This window comes from Pholcus phalangioides, unplaced genomic scaffold, assembly GCF_987345545.1.
Source record: "Pholcus phalangioides strain wild (caught in Gottingen) unplaced genomic scaffold, Ppha-v1.0 ptg000008l_1, whole genome shotgun sequence".
Classification (NCBI taxonomy): domain Eukaryota; kingdom Metazoa; phylum Arthropoda; class Arachnida; order Araneae; family Pholcidae; genus Pholcus; species Pholcus phalangioides.
The window spans coordinates 42,651,867-42,674,495 of record NW_028301601.1 but is presented as its reverse complement, the minus strand read 5'-3'; the positions used below and the strand labels follow the sequence as shown (position 1 = coordinate 42,674,495).

Sequence of the window (22,629 nt, the reverse complement as noted above, 5' to 3'; positions counted from 1 at the left end):
TTCACTCACCACCGGATTAAGACGTTTGAAGGCCCTAAGCACTTGAATAATATTGGTTCTCCCCAAAACCTACAAGTATATATTACTCGATATTGAGTCCATAAACTAAAAAAAAAAAGTGAAATTTTATATTTCAGGAGTGACTAATCTATTCACTCTAAAAGGTTTATGAAAGTTATTTTATAAAACTTGAAAAAAGTAACCAATAAATGTATCGGTTGCATTTGTAAAAGAATAATTATAAAATTTTTATAATGTAATTCCGGTTTTAAGCCCGGATTACACTATAAAGTTTTATAAAAGTTGAAAATTCAACAAATAGGTGCATCGGTTGCATTCAAGCAAATACAACCTGTGATCTTATTGGTTGAATTTTTTACATTTCATCAAAGAGCTTTTACAAAACTTTCATAGTGGCGGCCGGCCATAGTGTAATCCCGACGCCTTAGGCCTGGATTACACTATAAAGGTCTTTGATATCTCCTGATTTTTTTTTTTTTTTTTTTTTTGGAACATCATTGGATGTTTTTGGAATTTTTCTTTCATATTTTTCAAAAAGACAGATCTTAGATTTTTTTTAAAAAATCATTTGAAAATATTTTAAGATGTTTTCTGCCATGTGAGGATCAAACTGAAGGCATCTTTACACCCATATTCTATGGAACTCTAGATTAAACCACCTAAGAATGGCTCTGGGCTGCGTATGGGCACTGAATCAGGGGTGAAGAAGAAAAATAATTACCAAAATTGCAAAAAAATAGTTTTTATGCACGAATTTCAAACTGTGAAAGGGGTGCTCATGTGAAAGGGGCCTAAAAAAACAAACGAAAAACTATTGGAAATGTTGGTAAAAACCTAAAGTGTCTGAATGAACGTCAGAACTTCGCCACTGGACTTATCCCATTGCCGAGATCTCTTCCAGCCCAGCTTTGTGGCAGAATCTGGAACACTAAATTGCCTGAAAAGAAATCAAAAGTGTCCCAGAATAAAAGGTCCTCTGTACTGACATGGGAGGAAGGAATTTTCATGTTTTTGTCAAATGATGTAAACAGAGCAATCTGTTCATTTCTGACGTTTATTTTGCCATCTTTTGATAAAACAAATTCATTGCTACAATGGAATAAGTGCATTATTCACAAGGCCAGATCAATTCTCCTGCATCTCTTGGAAGATATATTTTCAAGATTTGTTTTGCCATCTGTCGTGAAAAGTCCATCTTCAATTAAGAGTATCAAATATGATTCAGTTGAAAACAAAAAATCGGATGCGGATTTAATGATTGGTAGGTCTTCTGAAAAAATGGTTTCGTTTTTGAAAGATTCATAAAAAGTCAAGTTTTATTCTTATGTGAGAAAATTTTACATCCTTACTTGTAATTACATGACTCGAAAGTTCCCTATTGATCATGAAGTGTTCGTTAATGCTGAAGTGGCTGACATTGATTTAGTAGAGAAATCTTCATTTTCAAAAGCATGTTTTTTTATGAAAATAATATTTATCAGTTATCTTAAGAGCAATTGAGAAGTAATGATGGTGCATTAAAATACAAGACTGTCAAGCTTGATGCTGCTCATCCTAACAATTCCTCACAATGTCCAGTGTGAGAGAATTTTTAGTTATGAAACAAAGACAAACACTCAGTTTAGGTCAACCATGGCAAATTAAACATTGGAAAATCTATTGATAGTCAAATCTAACCAACAAGCACTATGTTTTGAACCAAAGTTTGACAATGATTTTTTGAGGAGGGATAGCTCTTTCACAACAAATGCATTGCATAAAACCTAGTCCCATTTGTAAATAGCTTGTGTATACAGTTTTGTTTTGCATTAGTTATTAAAGTGTAGATTTTCAATAGTAATATTTTTCAAATATGATTGTGATGGAGCATCAAAATTAACACAAAAGGTAAAATAATCCAATCATCATATTTAATGTGATAGAGTTCTAGAATAAATATTTTATACCCATGCATATTTCAAACATGCAAAAAAACAGTTTACTGCAATAAGTTGCACATTGGCATTTCATTACTTTCAGAACAAAAAATGTCCTGTAATCTACATGCTTAAATTTATATTTCCCCTTAATGAAATCTTGAGAAATTCAAGGAAAGTATTTGATTTTCAGTGAAAATGTTACTTGTGTACTAAATGTTGCATCCATGCACAGTCTGTTACCTTATAAAAATGTACCCATATTTTACATTTAATTATTCTTTATTTAGACTTTTACTCTACGGTTTATGCACAGGAAGTTATTGTATGCTTGCAGGATTTTTGCAGAAAATTACAGGACTTTTGCCTTTTCAAAGTTGGCAGGTCTGTCTGTATTACACTCATTTTCGGTTCGATCTCACAACGTGAATTTTGGAAATTACTGCAATGATGAGCTTTGCTGACAATCATGCATGCGTACTATGACTTCTGTGTGATACATATGTCTCTGTTATAACTGCACATTCGTTACCAAATTTCATTAAAATCTGTCCATTAGTTTTTCAGAAATTTGACATAATGTGCTAATTCTCTTAATTTTGCACACATGTGTATTACACGCAAGCAACAAAGTAAGTTTTAAGAAATCAGCTGGTGTCAAATGTGAAATGCCACATAGGGATTGCACAATGTATCTGTAGCTTCTACTGTTCTTTTAGCAAACATTTCTTTATAATAATTAATTAATTAGACTGTTGATCCTAAAGAAATAAAAGTCAATCTACCTTGCTTTATTTAAACACATTATCAAAAGGATAAAACTTAAATGTACTGTTTGCGTTAGGCCTTCCCCAGGCAGATATTTAAATTGGTCTCTAGTATTCTAGAGATCAAGAGACTGGTTGACTGAACAATTAAAGAAAGTCACTTTTCTTCAGGTATTGTAGGCCAGAAAAATAACATCTTTATTTCAGTGTAGGCCTACTTAACTTTTGGAAAGCAGTGTAGTTAGTTTTATGGAGAATGATCTTGTTATTAGTTTTGTCCATAATACAAATATTATGAGAAAAAAAAAGTAAAGTATGTTTTGTTTCAAGGCCATTTCAAGAGTGAAGATATTGCTCGCAGTCTATTGTTCATGATAAGTAATGATATTGGTCAGCTGGCTTGCCTGTATGCAATGCTACATGGTCTTCAAAAAGTGTTTTTTGGAGGTTATTTTCTCAGGGCTCATTATCTCAGTATGCATACACTGTCATTTGCTATCAATTATTGGAGCAAAGTGAGTGCTTTTTTCTTTCTTTATATTGATTGGTTTGCCAATATATAATGCTTGTGCTGTGTGTGTATTATGACATTATTGGAAACATTTTATGGTATATTTAAACTAATGTACAGGGTGCATATCTAACTGGGCGTATGATATTTTACTGGCAAACCATTGATCCTAGAGGCATACTTCCAGTTACAAAAAATATCCAAATAACATGCAGTACTCAGATGTGTCATTCATATTGTAAGAGGTTGTATAGCTATTAAAATAAAAATTCAACTTTTTTTACTGACACCCTGTGCTCAAAAACCCAATTATAAAGATGTTGCCCTGTCTTTCCTGATGCCAAAAAAAATATCCACGTTTCTAAATGCAATATTGACTGAGGTATTCAAATTCGAAAAACAGTAAAGTGGGGAAAAAAAAAGTGCTAAGTGCAGGTAAACTGTTTTAATTGTATTTAATGCTGTTTCTTCCTAACTTTCCTCCATTTTTTTGAATTTGAATATCTCTGTAAATATTGCACTTAAAAATGTGGAATTCTTTAGTTGCCATCAGGAGAGACGGAAACTATTCTGTAATTGGGTTCTTGAGCACAGGGTGCCTATATAAATAGTTAACATTTTTGTTTTAATAACTAAACAACCCCTTACATTATGAATGACATATCTGAGTACTAAACATTATTAGGATATTTTTCTAATTGGAAGTATGCCTCTAGGATCAATGGTTTGCCATTAAAATACCATACACCCTCTGTTACCTATGCACTGTATATGTTTCAAAAAATTTTAGGGAAAAGTCCAAGCTTTATTCTTGAGACATGAAGGTTATTTAACAGCTATCGGAGCATTTCTTAAAGGAGCTGAAGAATATGGTAAGTTAGTTCAGTGTGTGGCATTGCCTTTTTTTTTTAAGTTTCAGATAGAATAATGTTTTTGCTGCATTTAAAATTTTTTAACATGATTTGATGAAAATCCATTACTGAATATCATTAGGGAAATTCCTATTGATGCAAGGCCTGCTGCTACCAACTAATGATGCTCATTAACTTAAAATGTTAATGACTTGATAATATTATCAAGTCAACATGATTATTAAGGCATTGATAATGTCAATGCTCATTATAACGACCCCATGTTATAGTGACCACTCCATTAAAATGACTGGTAAGATAAGCCCATATATTTATGCTATTCATTTGTATGAGGAAAAAATTCTATGAATCGGTTTGAGTTTTCACTTTGCAATAAATTCAATACTTCTAGGGGGACAGTGCTGTGGATTCTTCTGAAAACATTTTTTTCAAGCTATTTAAAAGTGATAATGTCTATTTTGTAGAGAACTTAATTTTGAATCAAGAAAAATAATCTATATTTATGTTATTCGTTTTTATGAAAAAAAAATTTCCATCATTCAATTTGAATTTTTATTTTTGTCAATTTCACACTCAGAGAATTTTCACTAAAAAACTTTTTTTAAACTATGTAAACGGGATGATGACTATTGTGTAGAAAATTGCATTTCAAATGAAGAGAATAAGTCCATATTTATGCTGTAAGTTCGTATAAGGACAAAATTTCATAAATTTGTTTGGATTTTCACTTTTGTTTTATTTTATACTCATAAGGGAGTGAATTTTTGCAAAAAAAACCCCCTTTTTCTAGCTATTTAATTGTGGAAATGCCTATTTTGTAGTGCTATGTTCTTATACATACTTTTTAGGGAATAATAGAGAGCAGGTTCCTAGGCTGCCTGCCATGTTCAGTAGAGACTTACCACAATGAGATTTTGGTGTTATCTTGTATGTTATCAGAAGCTTTTGGAGTGTTTCTGACTTGAGGTCTCTTCCCCAAACACAGCTTTTTTCACAGCTTCTTTGAATGTCCTAGTGAAGTCTCTCTCAAAGTGTGGGTCGCAACCCCCTGGGAGGTCACGTCAGTGAATCAGGTGGGAGGGGTTGCAAGAGATTTTCCGAAATAAAAATGTCCGAATAAGAAATTTATTTTAAAAATATGTCAAAACTAAAAAATGCCTTTTTTCAGCTGAGCTAATTTCCATGTACCATGCAATGTAATTTTGTCAAATTCTACTCGTACAATAGTCAATATATCATGTTAATACTTATACATGGTGACTTGGAAAAAAATCACCAGATTTCAAAATTGTATTTTTCTTAAAAATTAAAAACACAGAATATATGTGAATTAAAAAGGGGGAAATGTCTGTGTTTTATGAACAGTTTGTAATAGCCGATTTCAAGTGTTTGATTTCATTGGTCGGTTTCTTAAGCATATGCAGGGCTCCCACTTGTCCTACTTTTCTTACTTTTTGGTTACTTTCTCGGTTTTATCCTACTTTTCCTACTTTTTTACCAAATCTTATCGACAAAATTTTCGTAATTGATTTTAATTGAGCAGAAAATCATTTATATATTGTCAAATATTACAAATGTTGGAAAATGCAATTAATGATTTTGCCAAAGCAGAAATTATATCATTTTTAAGGTTATTTCGGGGAGGGGGGGGGTGTATGTGGACCATTTGGTTGATTAATTTTTCATTTGATTAGTTTGAGGGTTCAACAAGCAAGTTAGTCATTAAAAACTTCTGTCTGTATGGAAAAATAATTTTGTATTTATTACTTCATGGTCTTGGACAGTAACTAACATTCATCATTCAAAATTATGGTGCAAATAGGTGAAACAACAGTTTGCATTTCAAAGCAGTTGGATACATAGGCCTATTCTAGGTTTGGTGATTCTGCTGCTATCCAATAGCATTCAGTTGTCTTCTGTATTTGTAAGGCATGAAGAGGCATAAACGATATTTGCAATGTGCTCAGCAAAGAGTTAGAAATAGAATTGCTTCATTTGTCAAAAATGATTACACTGGCATTGAACAGTAAAATGTGAACAAAACAGTAAAATTTAAAAAATTATGAACAACGTAGTAAAACTATCTGGTTCATCTTGCCTTATTTACATCGGATCTTGTAATCTACACATTTTGCACTGTGCTTTTGAAAGTGGTCTCGAAGAAGCAGCATTCTTAAAAAACTTGCGTCTTCAAAATTTGCTGTGCATTGTCAAAGAGAGTTGACAAGTTTTGCATTTTAGAAGACTAAAAAAAAGAATTTAATATATATGAGGAGAGACAGCAAAGAATTATCTGTGGTTGCTAGTGCACTGTTTTGGCCAAAAATTGGTTTGTAACCAAATCATTTATCATTTTGCTTTAGCTTGAGTCAATCTTATAGAAAACTGAACTAGTGCTATGAAAAAAAAAGTTAATTCAAAATTAAAATTTTTTTGGAGATTTTTTTTTCCATTATGCTATGATTATGTTGTCTAAGGGGGTTATCCTTCCCCATCCTACTTTTTAGTCCTGCGTTTTCCTACTTTTTCTCATTTTTTGAGTGGGAGCCCTGCATACGGTATATGAAAATCAAGAACCATACACCTCAGTACTACTACTCCATCTTGCATAAAAAACACTAAGTACATGAAAAACCAAATAAATATTTGTGATATTAAAAAAATTAAATATCGTTAAAAGAAATTACCATCTAATTAATCGAGCATTCCAAAAAGTGCTTACGGGACAGCAAATTTATATTGGCAAAAAAATCTGACTTACGATCAGCCAATGTGGGGGGGTCATGCATAAGTTTTTTGATCAAAAAAGGGTCACGCTTAAAAATGTTTGTGGAACTATTGTCTCAGCGAAACATTCTGGTACACCATTAGAGATTGAATAAAATAGAGGGGTTGTAAGATATTAAATACCATTTATAACTTACAAAATTTTCAAAAACTTTACTCATAAATTATGTGTGACTAACTATGATATAAACTGACAGAGTTATGAACAGAAATTCTTCAGTAATGAATAATTTTGTAGGGTATCAATAGTTGCTTGTGAAGTAGTAGTCTTACTTGCAGCGCTCTTATTTTTTATAAATGTCCTCCTATTTTCCTACTTTTGCCATAATTCTCAGTTTTTACCCCAATTCCCTCCTACTATTCATATTTTATCCCTCCTTTCTTTCTTTTGTTTATAGCCAACATCTCACTACGAAAATTCAGAGAAATCGTAAAATATCACTGCCTTTTTGACGTTTTTTTCACAGCTCACTACTAAAAGAGAAAATAAAGAAAAAATCAATTTCTCAGTTCTATTAGAGTTGGGTCGACGGCAAGCGTATCTTTTTGCCGCCATGTCCTGTCAAAGTGTTTGAAATAAGCCTGAAGTACATTGGGGCAAGTGAATCTGTGTCCCATATTGTTTGCCATAAAATCAGGAAGACAAAAAAGCGGGGGACAGCAGGCTGCCACAAGAGGTTTAAGGAAAGACTAGGGTTTCCCTCATTAGGGGATCCTGTAACGAGTGTTCATCGGAAACGGGACAGCCTGGGCCACGTCTGGTTTTACATGGGAGGAGGATGAGTTGATTAGTTGCTAGCTGAACCCAGTTTTTAACTTTCAGAAAATAACTTTTGGTTGTCTTTGTTATTTTAATTTTAAAGCATACACGTGTGCTCAACCCGTGACTCACCTCAAGTGCCTCCGACACACTTACATATAACTCAAGTGGTTCATGACCTTTCGTTCTTACCTTATTTAAGTGACCCGTGACATATTTTCAGATCATTTAAGTAACCTGGGACTTTATTCTAGATCAGTGGTTCTCAACCTTTTCAAGCCAGAGGCCCAGTTTCATTCATTTTTTTTGTCGAAGGCCCGGTCAAACACGCGACCAATGGAAAATTAGGAGGAAAAATGAAACGCCAAATTACTCTTTAAATTGAGATGCTCGTCTTTCACTATGTTCAAGTATTACGTCATCATCGATTGGGGAGGGGGTTTCCGATTTGCTGACTTTTGATGACGGGGGGGGGGGGGGGGGCGGTTGGATAATTCTTACGTCATCAACCACCCTTTATGAAAACATTAAATATTTTTAATGGCATCGTACTCGGTGCCCCAAAAACGAGAAAAACCTTTCGATAGTTTGTGGGCACTTGAAGTAACATCCTCCCCTATTGATAAGTGCCCTACAGAGCCACATTAGTGATCTCTAAATGTTTCGCTGATCCAAGTGATATGGAAATGTCCATCGGATTCGGGCCGATGGAACAAAACCTGCCCTTCAAAAATAATACGCCAGATCCCAACATTTTCACACCTGAATATGGGAGCTATGTCAGATATGTGTTGGTACTCTCTTCATAGTGGTCCAACCCCTCGGGGTAATTGGCTTACATACCACTAGGGACAGAGCCTGGACCTCTACTGGCCTTAAAGATATGTGTTGGTGAAATTTAACAGTGTGCTTGTGTGTGTCCAGCGTTTGGCATGTTTTGTGTTCAGCGATCCTATCATCATTCTTCCAAACTGCTAAAGTGTGGATTTGAAATTAAATATTTGCATATTTGTGTTGTAGGTCTTTGTGATCATCATTGCAACAGAGCTTTTTTCTGAGGGAATAGGCAACTCAAAGTTAGAAAACCTTAGAAAATCATATTTAGCCGATTACCACTATGCAATCATGGGTTCCAAATCCAAATTTTCACGAATGGCAAAATCCAAGGAGGGAAATCCTCCCCCAAAAGATGAAAAGTTATTTTTAAATATTTTTGTGTAAAATTAAAATATTGAAGAGAAAAAAATTCTTAAACTCTTTTAATTTAAAATTCTTTTTTGAGTGTCAGTGATCAAACATTTCTGTAGAAGAAATCTTTGTGCTTCTCCAAGGGCTGATTCTGCATACACACACCTGATTTTCATGATGTGAAACAGTGATTACTGCATAGGGTCTAGATCAGTATTTCCCAAAGTGAGTGATATCACCCCCCCCCCCCAGGGGGCGATGGGACTATTGAATAGAGCGATACCAGCTACAGATACGATTGAGGGCTATGAAAGGGCATAAGGAGGCGATGAGAGGAAAAAATAAGTTTTCAAAAACTCTTTTCCCAAGAAAGCCTTCGTAAATATCTGAGCCTATGGGCAAAAAAAAAAAGAAGAAGAAGAACGAAGAATATTGCACACAATAGTTGTACTTGTTTCATTTGTTAAGGAACCAGAGCTAAATGGTTTTTTCCCTTTTGAATATGCGCTGTACATTCCAGATGTATTGTAACTAATTGATCGATAAAGCCTACTGTGGCAGATTTCAACACCATCTGGGGATAAGGTTCAACATACCTTTGGGACTGGTTTTACTAATGAATAGGTCATTATTAGAGCCATGGTCCTCACAAAAGTTAAATATTGCAGGGAAGGTTGAAAGTTGCTTGTTGTCCCGTATACACTGGACTCAAGCGTGTGCACAAGAGAGAGAAAGTGTATTGGATTTTTTTTTAGTTAATAGGGTTTGAAATTAATTGATAATTTCAAAAACAAATTTATTTTAACAATTAAATTTCACATTTTTTTTCACAAACTTTATTGTTGAACATTTCAAGTTCAAATCATTTATTAGTGTTATTGCTAATCAAAATGAATAATTATGTATCACATTTTATTAAATGACCAAGTTTGCTTATATGAGAAAAGTAGGCAGTGGTCACATAATGCCCATGCGAAGGACACACTTGATTCTGACCAGTTTCTGAATTGAAGTGACATATTTTTTCCAATGTGCTTAAAATTTGGTAATCAACCCAAGTGGAATCCCTGGTCAGCGTTGATATATATAGTGGTTGTATTCATCCTTTGAAGAAGGCACCCATAGTGTATCGAAACGCTTTAAGAATTCATGGTGTTTTCCTTCTTTGCTTTTATCATTGGTTCTTTCTTTGATTTACGAGGGAAAGGATTATTACAATTCTAAATTGTAAACACATTTAATTGCAAATGTACAAGATTGGTAAAAATCGTATCAACAATTGAATCGACAATCCAAAGATAAAACTAGAATAATTTTTGGCAGTATTCTAGTGTTTAAAATAAAAACAACAAAATAGCTGGGACTCTTGTCATATCTCTGATCACTTCAAAGGGGGAAAAAGTGATAAAGCAGTAGATTGCCAGGTAAATTTGGGTGCTGACCCATGAACACGATTGCGTATTTAGTGTGTTACAACAACGCTAATTTCAATTGGACAGCCACGTACGCATATTTCCTAGATGGTCACTATAAAATCGAAACCACAGAATAGTTTGCATCAATTCTGTTGAAAAATATGTTCATGTTTCTAATTGAGCTGGGTGAAGTGGCTTTATTTGAACTTGAGTAATGAGGATTGGTTGAATTTTGTCATCAATGAAGGTATGCATTCACGGGAACTCGACTCATCAACACCTTGCTCTATTTTCCCTGTCAAAGTAGAACACTTAAAGTCTAACATGCGTTGGTTAGAATAATTTCGTGTAAAATAAAATTTCCAGACATTTGATTCCATAGGAGTACGTAACGCATGTTAAATCTAGTTTAAATTGTTTCAGAAATGTGTAAGATGCAGTTGACAATAGAGGGGGGGGGGGGGCATGGAGGAAGTTAAAATAATATTTATTTTTTCATGATCATCACGTATTCCCAAGAGATCCTTACAATCTGTAATGAAATAAGTCATCTGTACTGAATGAAAATAAAGTTTCAATATTTTTTTTTCAATCTCCAACAATAACAGTTATCACAGTTACAAGAAGAATTGGCAGAAATAGCATTAAAAGAGGGCCTGAAATTCAAATTTGAAGATGGCTATTAATTTTTCTGGTTGTGCAAAAGCAAATACTGTACCTGGACTTTATGGGATACAGAGTGGAACCTCTCATAACAGACACTTCCCATTTTTAGAGGTTTAGTTACCAAATAATTTTTGAATTACGTTAGTGGGACTCTGGATATACAACTGATTATTTCAATATCCATTAACGGACACTCTCTTAGTGGAGAAAATTTTCTGTCCCATGAGTGTCCATTATTGAGAGGTTCTAATGCAGCTCAAAATTTTTCCGGTGAGAGACGTTTCAATGCAGACAAATATTTCCACAAAAATCAAAATCACCTACAGATAGTAAAACCAAGCAACAATCATCACACTTAAAAAATATCTATTAATAATAAAATTATTTTTATTAAAACCAAGTAATAATTGTAGTTTGTGTGTTTTTTAAAATAATTGTAATATCAATAGATTTTTTTTTGTGTGATGTGAACATTACTTTGACCACAATCAATGCAACTAAATGCATATGTTTTGTGCTATATGCATATGTTTATAATTTTGTAATTCACAAATTTAATTTTTTTTTGTTTTGTAATGAAGTTTACTGTCATTTTTTGAAACTTTACTGTAATTTTTTTATTGTAATTATTTTTAAATTTTAACCCCTTTTATTTTTACCCCCTGTTGCAGGAAAACATATAGATGCAAAAAAATCGAAAATTTGTCTGCATCTTTCAACTTTTTTATGTGGGGTTTTGACATCTCTTCCAGGAGAACGATAAGAAATTGTGTTTGAAAAGGGGGCGATGGGCTGAATAAGTTTGGGAAACACTGGTCTAGATGACAAAACTGGATATTCAAAGTATAGTCGTCCTACAGTTGGGAGGGGAAGTCAGTGGATCTATAAAACACATTCAATTACAGATATTCAACTTCAATTCAAACAGCATTAACGATGACATTGACAAGAGGAATAAACCATAAACAGCATATCAGAGTATATTCATGGATGTTACACATGCTGCCATCTATTGGGTATTATTTACACTAACATCCCCCTTTAATTCAGCGTCTGTCTGAATTATTTTAGTGGAAATCAGATGGCAAGTCCCACAGTTGTTTGCAAAGCTTTTAATGACGTCGTATTGGCAGTCCTTTCATCAATGTGTCTGCATGCATCTCTTGACTCTTGGCATATTCAAGCAGTATGTCCCCTTCTATGATCTTGAATCTGACGGGATGTCGTCTTGCATATCAATGTGTTTGGTACGAGCATAGAATTTTGAATTCTCAGCCAATTTTATTGTAGATTGATTGTCATAATAAATTACAGTGGATTTTTCATGGCCTTTCAATTTCAGCTCACACATTGTTCCTCTCAACCAGGCACATTCCTGTGCTGCTGAACGTAGAGACATATATTCAGCTTCGGTGGAACTTAGAGCTGCAAAGTGTTGTTGTTTTGACATCCAGGTAACAGCTCCTCCTTATATCATGAATGCAAATCCAGATATGGACTTTCTGGTGTCCAAACAATTCCTCCAATTTGCATCAGCATATGCAGAAAGCTCAGAGTGATCAGCTTCATACATAATTTTTATGGAAACAGTTGACATGATGTATCGAAGAACGCATTTCAGTGCGGTCCAGCAAGCTTTTCCAGAATTGTTGTTTAACTAGCTTACCAACAGCAAAAGCTATATCAAGCCTTGTTGAATATGCGGCAAAGATGAGAGAGCTAACCAATTCTGTGTAAGGTACATTGGACATCTCTTCTTTTTCAGATTGAGTCTTTGGTTCATCATCCTTGGATAGAATAAGGCCTACTTCAAGAGGAGTGGCAACCCACTATGACATGCTGAAATGAACAAAAACATCCTTCAAATATTTTTCTTTTTCAAAGAAATTTTGTTGATCGAGTGATTTTCATACCCAAATAACGGCTCACTTCACTAAGGTCTTTCATTTTAACCTTTTTGACAGGTGCAATTTTGAGCTCATCAGTAGCAGATTTATTATCACTGAAAATTAGAATATCATTCACATATTATTCCTACAATGATGGTTTTCCTCCCTTCGATCTTGAAGTACACACAAGAATCATACTTTGATGGAGTGAACTCAAGGTAGAGAAGATCATCATGTAGTACCATATACCATGAACGACTACCTTGCCTCAAACCGTAGACAGATTTCAAAAGACGACAAATGGATCCAGATGGAAGCTTGACATACAGCTCTTTGTGAGGGAAAGAGCAACAAATTTCAACTAGATGAGGGATATCTGGTTGAAATTTAGTTGATATAGTTGCTTCCCTGAATAAGGGGGCTGTATAATTATCAAATTTTGGAGTTTTTATTCCTCTGCGGATTTTCTCCCTTCCCGGTTACATACCAGAAATTACGGTACTTGCGCATCTATCTGCCAGCATTCAAAGATAGTGTCTATAAGGCGAAATTTGCCTTGTCCCTACAATATTGCGAATGCACATTTCTTTTTTAAGTCGTAAAGGATTGGAACGCCCGTTCAAATTGTGAAACTTTTGGGTATTTTTATTGATTCTGACATGAAATGGAAATCCCATGTTCATAATCTACAAATAAAATTAAGATTTACAATGTATAAATTTTATTTTCTAAAATATTTTGTTAATCGCTCTTTTTTAATCACCCTCTACTGCTCACTATTCCATTCTTACTTATACGGTTTACCTTTTTGGGGTAGTGACTATTTGACTAACTTAAAACCTATTATATCATTACAGAATAGAATTATAAGACTAATTTTTAATGACTATTATACTCTTTCCATCACTCTCTTCAAAAATACAGAAATTCTACCACTTATATACTTATATTTTTATAAATCCCTGTTACTTCTCTTTAAACGTCAATACTCCCTACCATTAATATCCACTCGATCTTCTGCTAGGCGGCTACATATTCTTTGCCAATTGTTCACAAAAACATAAAAAAAATTCATTTCTCTTACCTAATACCTAAGTTTTATAACTCTCTGCCCATTGAAATTAGGAATGCTTCCTGTTTTTGCACGTACAAGAAGAACCTCAAAAGATATTTGTCTATTGATGATATCTCCATGCACTTTTAGTCTTTTGTTTTTTTAAGAAATCACCCCTCACACTAATTAAAGTAATTGATTTTCTTTCATTATATTTATTAACATTTTAAATATTTTGACTTTCTGACAGTAGCTCAATTATTCAAATCATATTTATTATCTCTAAATTTGATATTTAAAATGCACCCACCATGCGTTGCCACAATGATGTTACTATTATTTTTTTGTTTTTCCCCCTTCACCCATCTATTTGATATTTAACTATCAATTTCCCTCCCATTTATATTTGCGTGTATGTAAAACTGTTTATATATAGGTATTCCCCCCCCCCCCCCACATATTGTACTTTTTTTATTTTAATCAATAACCCGTCATCCAGTATGTGACAGTCATGTTCACCTTGGATGAAAAGTTGTCTTTATTTGTATATGTATGCTTGTACATTTCTTTGATATATTAAAAAAAAAATTTCAAAGATCGTGGAAAAAAAACAGAATCTGTAAGAACTCGACCTTGTCATCTAGCTGCTATGTGGTAGTCACTGTTTCGCATCGCAAAAATCATGGGTGTGTATGCAGAATTGGCTTTTGGAGGGACATAGAAAGTTTGGGTCACCAACACTGGAAAACAATTTTAAATTAACAGATTGTATAAAAGAAATTATTTTATTCCAATATTTTAATTCTCTACAGCAATATAATAAGGGGAGGCCACTTATAATGGGCATCACCCCCAAATTTTGCTTTTGGTGGAAATCTAGGTTTGGAACCCGCGATTGTGCAATAGTAATCGGCTAAAAATGTGATTTTCTAAGGTTTTCAAATTTTGAGTTGGCTTTTCCTTTGAAAAAAACTTCTGGTTGCCACTGCAATCACACATATTTACAACACAAATATGTGCACATTGAACTTCAAACGGACACATTACGAGGATAGATACAGGGCCGCAACTGGAAGGGTGGAGAGACAGGCGGGTCTAGTGTCCCGGGCTCTGGACTAGAGGGGGCACCAAATTCACCCTTTATAACTGCTGCTTCTAGAAGTATCTAGTTGCCGCGCTAGATAGATACTCCACCTACTGAACACAAAGCTTGCCAAATGCTGGGCACACACACATAAGCTCACTGTTAAGTTTCTCCAACACTAATCTGACATAGCTCCCATATTCAGAAAATATATGGCAGTTAAATAGTTACAGATCAGAGTGTGGACCATCAGGGAGAGAAAATAAAATCAATTTACCAGGAAAACCAAAGTATGAATAGGGAATCAGAAGATAAGTGTCTGAGAGAGGAGAGAGAGAATCGAATTTGTTTTAAATTTGATCAGAAGATATTGAAAGCGCTAAGATTTTTGTAACAAAATGTAAAATCAATCAGAAGGGAATTTATAGATTGATTTATTAGTAAATATATAAAAATGTGTGCCTTCAACTGTTAATCATAGTGGATCCTGCTTATAACGTTTTTCAAAAACTGTGATAAAAACGTTGTAAATAGGAAGACACTTTAAACGGGGAATCTTAATGAGAATTACTTATTGTTAAGACTACTAAACTGAGTTGTACGTAGTGAAAAAACATTCTAAATGGGAGAAACATAAGCGGGATAAACTGTATATTTGTTTTAGATTTATTACATGTGTAGAATTCCATACATTAAATTCTCAGTGCTAATGAGCTTCTTTGCAAGCTTTTCCTACTAGTGGACAATGAAAGTAAATGAACCTTTGGATAGAACATGTTTTTGGAAATGAATTACTTGATTCACAGATACCTTCTCCTACCCAGAACACGACCCACTGCTCAGTCTCAACAAAGAAATATAAGCAGGTGATCAAAGACCTGGGGCATGCTCCGACAAACAAACCAGACACGACCCAGGCTCTGTCCCTTCCGGGATATAAGCCTTTTAACCTGGGGCATGCTGGAAGAAAATTCATAGAGATACCAGTGAATTATTTGGGGGGGGGGGAAAATAATGTTTTTCACGATAAATTATTTTTGAGAGGGACCCATTTTCACTCAAAAAGGACCCAGATTTTTCTAATAATAAATTACAGTACAGCAGCCTTTCTTAACATATGCAGGTTACTCATTAATAATTGTCGTATTCTTTGGTGTATTGTTACTCCAGGAGGTGTTATATTTCTATGGTGCCTAGACTGGGTTTTTTTAGTAAAGTACAATGGATGAGTGAAAGGATCAGAGAACAAAAGATGGTTGATCTGCCAAAAACTTAATCTAAATACACTATTCACAAAAGGGGTGGGGCAGAGAAACAAATATATATATATATATATATATATATATAAGGAATTTTTCTGTAGATTCCGGAGACAATAAAGAGACAAATACAGTTGAGGAAAGTCAGTCAAGCCTCACTATCCTGACCAAAATTATGATACTGTTTATGAAGCCTCCTAAGATCAAAAAATTTATGCTTTTCGCAAAAAGACTGCTTTAGGAATTTCTCAAACTGCAGAGTTTCAAGTTCCTTTGCTGTTTAGTCACCTGGTATGGGAGATACTGTACTGTAAAATAAACACAGTTATTTCATTTCATTCCATGCACTTCCCAGGCTCTATCGACCATTGTCAATTTTAGCCATTGCCCGGATGAGGGGGGCTGGGCTATGTCGGGTGCTTTATTATGCATATATAAATATAAAATACATGAACATTGAATATAAAAACACATTATTTAAAAAAAGTATATACAGATTTAAATATTTCTATTATACAATTTATTCCGATGAGCTCTTCTGATGTCTTTTTTAGCTTTATTGAGCTTGAGCCCTTTGTTTTTCTCTGTGGCCAAGCGCCAGGTCCTGAACCACGTTTTCCCTCATTGGCTTGTTGGCTCGGGTCAGCCCTCCGCCGTGGCCAGGTCCGGGACCCACACGTCTTCCCTTGTTGGCTCGGGTGAGCCCTCCGCTGTGGCCAGGCCATGTCCTGGACCACGTCTTTCCTCGTTGGCTTGTTGGCAGTGTGAGCCCTTCGTGTCACATTGGTCCGTCACTCAAAAACTTCACCCACTTCCGTCACTCGGTTGCTTAGCAACAGGCCCTTTTCAAGTTTTTTTTTAAAGAAAATTATTAATAACCACTCGGGGAGCTTTCTTTTTCATCCATTTTTTTTTTTTAAACTCATTCAACAGTAACTTGTAACTAAAAAAATTTTGCTTGCTGTATGGTTAACCTTTAAACTATTCATATTTTCTCTTAGAATTATTATTATTCTTTGATTTTTAAATGTGTGCTTTTTTTCCAACTTCCTAGAAAAGTTGCCAACATTCCCTCTATTTTTTTTTTTCCTGCACAGAACTGATTTTGCTATACATTGCAAGCCAGTCTGTATTATTCAGGAATGGTAAATTTTTTGCATTTCTTCACATGCGTTCATTCTATTTATTTCTACACAGCCATGAAAGTGGAACCACTTTCACTGCGCACAGCATGGAGGGAATATTGCAAGTGGCCCATCGTTGATACTAGTTTCGAGAATTTGAAAATCTAATCTGATGTTTCATTACTTTTACCTTTTAATCATGTTTTTCATTCCTTTCAGCGAGTGCACTTACATCTTAGAAATTTTTTCTTTTTTATTTATTTATTCTCACTTTTTTCAGATACTGAAAAATACTCGTGGGTTGAAAACTACGCTGGTAGCTCTGGGCTGAGCAGTCCTATTCCAACTCAGATTTTGTCTCAGAATAATACTATGGTAATTGTTGATCACATGTATATTTCATTAATGTTTCCCATCCATTTTCATTCATTAACTGATTTTAAAATATTGAATTAATTATGAAGTTCATTATTGTATATGCCATAATGTGTCCCATAACCTCTTTTGATCAGATTAATGTAATAAAATTTATGCATTCAAATTCTTTATTTGATCTTAGAAATTCTTCAATTTTTTTCCTAAATATGAGTCCTTTCACAAAGGTTCTAGATTCTATTGTTACGACATATGAACAATAGATGGCACATATTTCTTTACTTCTGTGATGGCATTTGCTACTTGTTTCGGTTTGGACTTGCGCTGAGGGAAAGAAAACTGGCCTGATGCAAATGGACAAATTTCCTCCTCCCCATATAGTGCTGCCACTTTCTAGGAACTACGAGAATTCTCAATAAATTTCTCTGAGCTTATAAAAAGTGAAACTAGTATGACAGGAGAATGCGAATGAGAGAGGGACTCAATGAGAAGTCAGTTGTGATTGAACTTTGTAAGAAAGTTGTTCGCTCTCTGATAAGCTTGTTAATACGTGTAAATTGCTGTTCTGTAAATAAATCTGTGTTTGTCAGTGGAACCCCTTCTTGTTTTGCAATCTTGAAGTCTTGTCAAAATTTTCCAGAACACTATATTTAGTTGTTGTTGTTACTCTTTCAACTTTTGATTCTATTTTCCCTCTAACTAGAGATACGTAAATTTCATATTTGCGAAATAGATATGATAAAAGCCAAATTCGTGAATTTTAATGAATAAATGTAAAAACTTTATTTTTTTACTACTTTTCCATAAAATATCAATAATTTGCTGTCTTTAAAAGCAAAAATTTGTCATAATTTTGCTCAGTACTTGGGCCTTGTGTCTTTGTGTGCTAAAAAGCCAATATTCTTTTGGGAATTATCGAAAATTATCTCACTTTTTTGCATGTGATTATTTTGTAAAAAATATATGAAACAAGATTCATTGAAAGACTGGCTTGCTATTTGTGGAGATGAAGATTACAAGGAAGAAAATTCATCACGGCCCCCCCATGGGGACTCAAACCCTGGTCTCTTGCTTACCAGACGAGTGCTCTACCATCTAAGCTATGGAAGCAGATAGAATATTTCAACCCTGGAGCGTATAAAATCGAATCCAGTTATAATGAACGCCAAGAGACCAGAAAAATCCATTTATAATTATGGTTATCCATAACCATTATGAAGTAATTCCAGATCTTTATATTGTTCCTATACAGACTTACCTGGGGGGATTGGAAAGATGTTTGTTAAAATGAGATTTTCACTATAACGGTATTCGTTAAAATGGGATTTGACTGTATATACTTTATGTATATATATGTTGAAAGGCTCCATACATGGACAGCAGCAGCAATCAACTAATAGCTCGTGAATGACAGGCCACCAGATGGCCACATGCATATAGAAATGTCCTCTCCACTTGTTAATACAAGATTCATTGAAAGACTGACTATTTGGGGAGATGTGTTTGGGAAGATTACAAGGAAGAAAATTCATCACTGCCCCTACAGGGACTCGAACCCCAGTCTCTCGCTTGCCGGACGAGTGCTCTACCCAAGGTCGTAGCCAGAAATTTCATTCGGGGGGGGGGACCCTCAAGTCCCCCCTCATTACACCCTTGGCTCTACCATCTAAGCCAGCGATTCCCAACCTTTTTCAGACCGCGTACCCCCAGCTTCCTCAGTTCCTATCCGCATACCCCTGACCCTGAATCCTCCAGGCAGCTCCTCCCCAATCTGTTTCACCCGTTAGATTCTGAAAACTTCCCTAAAAAAGGTATATGTTCAATTTAATTAAATGGTTATATTTTCATTATATAGTTTTTATTTAAGAAAATTAACCCAAAGATTAGGAAAAAAAATTTAATGTGTGTATTTGGGACTGCATTGCATTACAAAGTTTTGAAAAATTTAGCTCAAAAGAGGATAAATACAATCTCAAAACCAGAGCTGCATTCAATATGCTTCTATATTTATTTTTTTTATATAAGTATACAAATAAAACGCCCGTTCAACAAGTTCCGTGGTAACAAACGGCAACAAAAACATTATGGCTTTCCTAGAAAGTTCACTGTATTCGTCACCACGGAGAGCCGAAAAACTGACTAGGTTCACCATTCTGCGATTGAAGAGGATTTTCAGAGTAGTATCTGATGCAGGGGTGCAAGAGCTGCGCCAAACTGTGCCAAAGCGGTTCTCTTGCTACATGGTGCGCCAAGGCGTCGAGTCCCTGCGCATTTGCTGCAATTCTTATTTGTGGTTCACAGAGGTACCGCTAATGTACTATAGTGCGTCAAGAAGAGCATGAAAATTTTGTTCACGGGGTGCGTTCTTTCCGAGACACGGAAAACGATACGGAGGGAGAAACTTCACTTCCCACCATCTACCACAATCGTGGTATCTCGTGACCTTGGAAAGTAGTTCTACTACCTTGAAGTATAAAGTCCTATACTGTTATTGTTTAACCGGCGGGCTATCAAAGTCCCTGAATGAAGATGCCGAATTTTCCGATTCGGAGAAAATAACGGTAATTTCGCGGCTGCCAACCTGCGTTCAAAGATGGCATACATCGAAAAGGGGATTGGTTAACTCGTTTAAATTACAGACATTTTTCGAAGATTGTTGGGAAAAAATGGGATCTGTAAAAATTCCAGCTAAAATATTCATATTTTTGTCATCTAGCCACTATCCGGTCGTGTGGTTATCGTCGGCGGTTGCCGATCGTGACAATTTCACATTGCAAAAATCCGGATTTGGTGAACAGGAGTGGTGCGAGGAAAAAACTTTCTACCCATACGGAATCTATTTTTGGCGCTACTGACGACTTTTTTATGGTCAATAAAGCTTTTTTCACCCTTTCAACTCTATTTGGACTCCTCCTAGAGCGGCGCCCAATATGGCCCCACGGTAAGCCACTGCATTGGTGGGGGAGGGGCATGCTCTTAACAATAGTCAAAGGAAGGAGTTTGTACTATATATATATGAGCATGCTCATTTTACATAACTTCTGTGAGATACCTTTTTTATATTAATGTCCTACCTTTACAAAACACGTTTTTGGAGATAATGAAACGTTTGCACCTTTTCTTGTTTTTCGCTCCCTCTCGTGCATTGCTGGGATGGTACATTACTCCCTCACATATTGCTGGGATGCTGCTTAACATTGTAGCACCAACAGAACTATTAATTATGTGTGATGAATGGGTTGCACTACATTGCAAAGAATTACAAGAATTGAAATCAGTTCAGAGAGTAGATAGATAGACATTGGGCAGACATATTTCAACTTTATAACCTTGAAAGCAGCCCATAGTTCAAAATTTTGCCAGTTTTGTTGAAGGCTTTTCTATCTTTAGCACATTGTAACACAGACAGTGAAAAATAGTTCAGGGTTCACAAAAGTCTGTTTGAACAGTGAAAAATCTGTCCATCCAATGCTTTAATCTTAATGGAATAAGACATACAAAATCTTATGTTTGAGGGCATGAAAAATTTGAAAAAAATTGTCATTGAGATGCTGAACTTCTGAAACCGACTCATGATTATTTATTAACATGCTATTAGGTTGAGAAATTGTTTAAGTAAATAAGGTATTTTTTTTTATATTTTTCTCGTTTTTTGAATTTTGCTTTTAAATTTAATAATTCCTTTAAATCCTGTGAGATCTTCTTTTTTTTTTTCACAGAAACCCTTATTATATTCTGCACGCACTTTTTTGCTGTATCAAGATGAATAAGATTTTGGTGTTCAAGCAGCAGAAATTCTTGCTGCCTAGGTTTTTAGTATGCATGTTTTAATAGTGACAGATAAGATACTTCAGAAAAAATTTAAATGGATTTTAATTTGTGAATGAAAATTTATTTAGAATTATTTGTTTCAACCATTTCTGGCAAAACTTTGGGCATTTCACAGAAAAATTACTCCTTATATTGCAGGTATAGTTTGTTTTTAGTTATGTTCCATTTTCAAAATTTCTGCTCCAAAAATAAAATTTGCTGCTCCGAAATAGATGAGGGGCGCTTGCACCCCTGCTGATGCAAACTCTAGCAATTTCTCCTTTTCTGGAACCAACAATGAAGCCAGTTCAAAATACTCTTCTTTGAAAGGATTAGATGTCCACAGATCACCCATTTCTGGCTCTGAAAAATATTTTTCAAACAAGGATTTTAATCCTTCCAAGTGACTGTTAGATTTAGCTCGGCTTGTGACAAGAAATAGTGAAGTGTTTCGAACATTTCCAAAAAAAGGGCTACCTCATGAAGAACAGCAGGACTCAACCTTGGCACAACCACCTAATTCAGTGTGCAAAAGCAAAGTGTTGTCAAGGTTGTCCATTTCTTCACACAACAATTTAAACAACCCGTAGTTTGTAAAATTCACCTTGATAAAGATGACAACTTTGATTTGACCACTTTATCAAGAGGGTTTCACAAATTTGGAGACAAAGGTTTCGATGTAGGGTTCTGTGTGAATATAGCAGTGAGTCCATTTCATTTTGGGAGATGACTTCGGCCACGCGTGCTTGAAGGCCTGAGTAGCAACCTTCCATGGATTTTCCTCCATCTGTGGTGAGCCAGAGACATTTTCACCATTGAATTTCTTCTTTTTCAATGAAATAATGATCAATTTCTTCAAATAAGTCTTTAACAGCCGCTTGACCCCTTAAATGGGTGACAAATAAAAAGATCTTTGAATTCTCTTTCAAGTACTTAGCAATTGCAAGTAGCATCACACAAAAAAAGCGTTCTGGACTCTACTACGAAGCTGGGCTGGAAGAGATCTCGGCAATGGGATAAGTTCAGTGGCAAAGTTGTGACATTCATTCAGCAATTGCAAGTAACACAGAATATTGTGCAACGTCAGTACTTTCGTCAATGTGGATAGTGACTTATGACTGTAATTTCAAC

The 22,629-nt window shown here is 34.9% G+C and overlaps 1 protein-coding gene across 3 annotated transcripts in view; it reads left to right on the top strand.

The window, feature by feature from the left end:
- The window catches only part of LOC149084313 (4'-phosphopantetheine phosphatase), a 121,599-nt gene that overhangs the window by 62,620 nt on the left and 36,350 nt on the right, over window positions 1–22,629 (top strand). For all 3 annotated transcript variants that reach the window (XM_089234682.1, XM_089234683.1, XM_089234681.1), the window contains 3 exons: window positions 3,035–3,219; window positions 4,006–4,087; window positions 17,594–17,688. In XM_089234682.1, coding sequence (XP_089090808.1) covers window positions 3,035–3,219; window positions 4,006–4,087; window positions 17,594–17,688 — 362 coding nt within the window. The remainder of the gene's footprint in view (window positions 1–3,034; window positions 3,220–4,005; window positions 4,088–17,593; window positions 17,689–22,629) is intronic.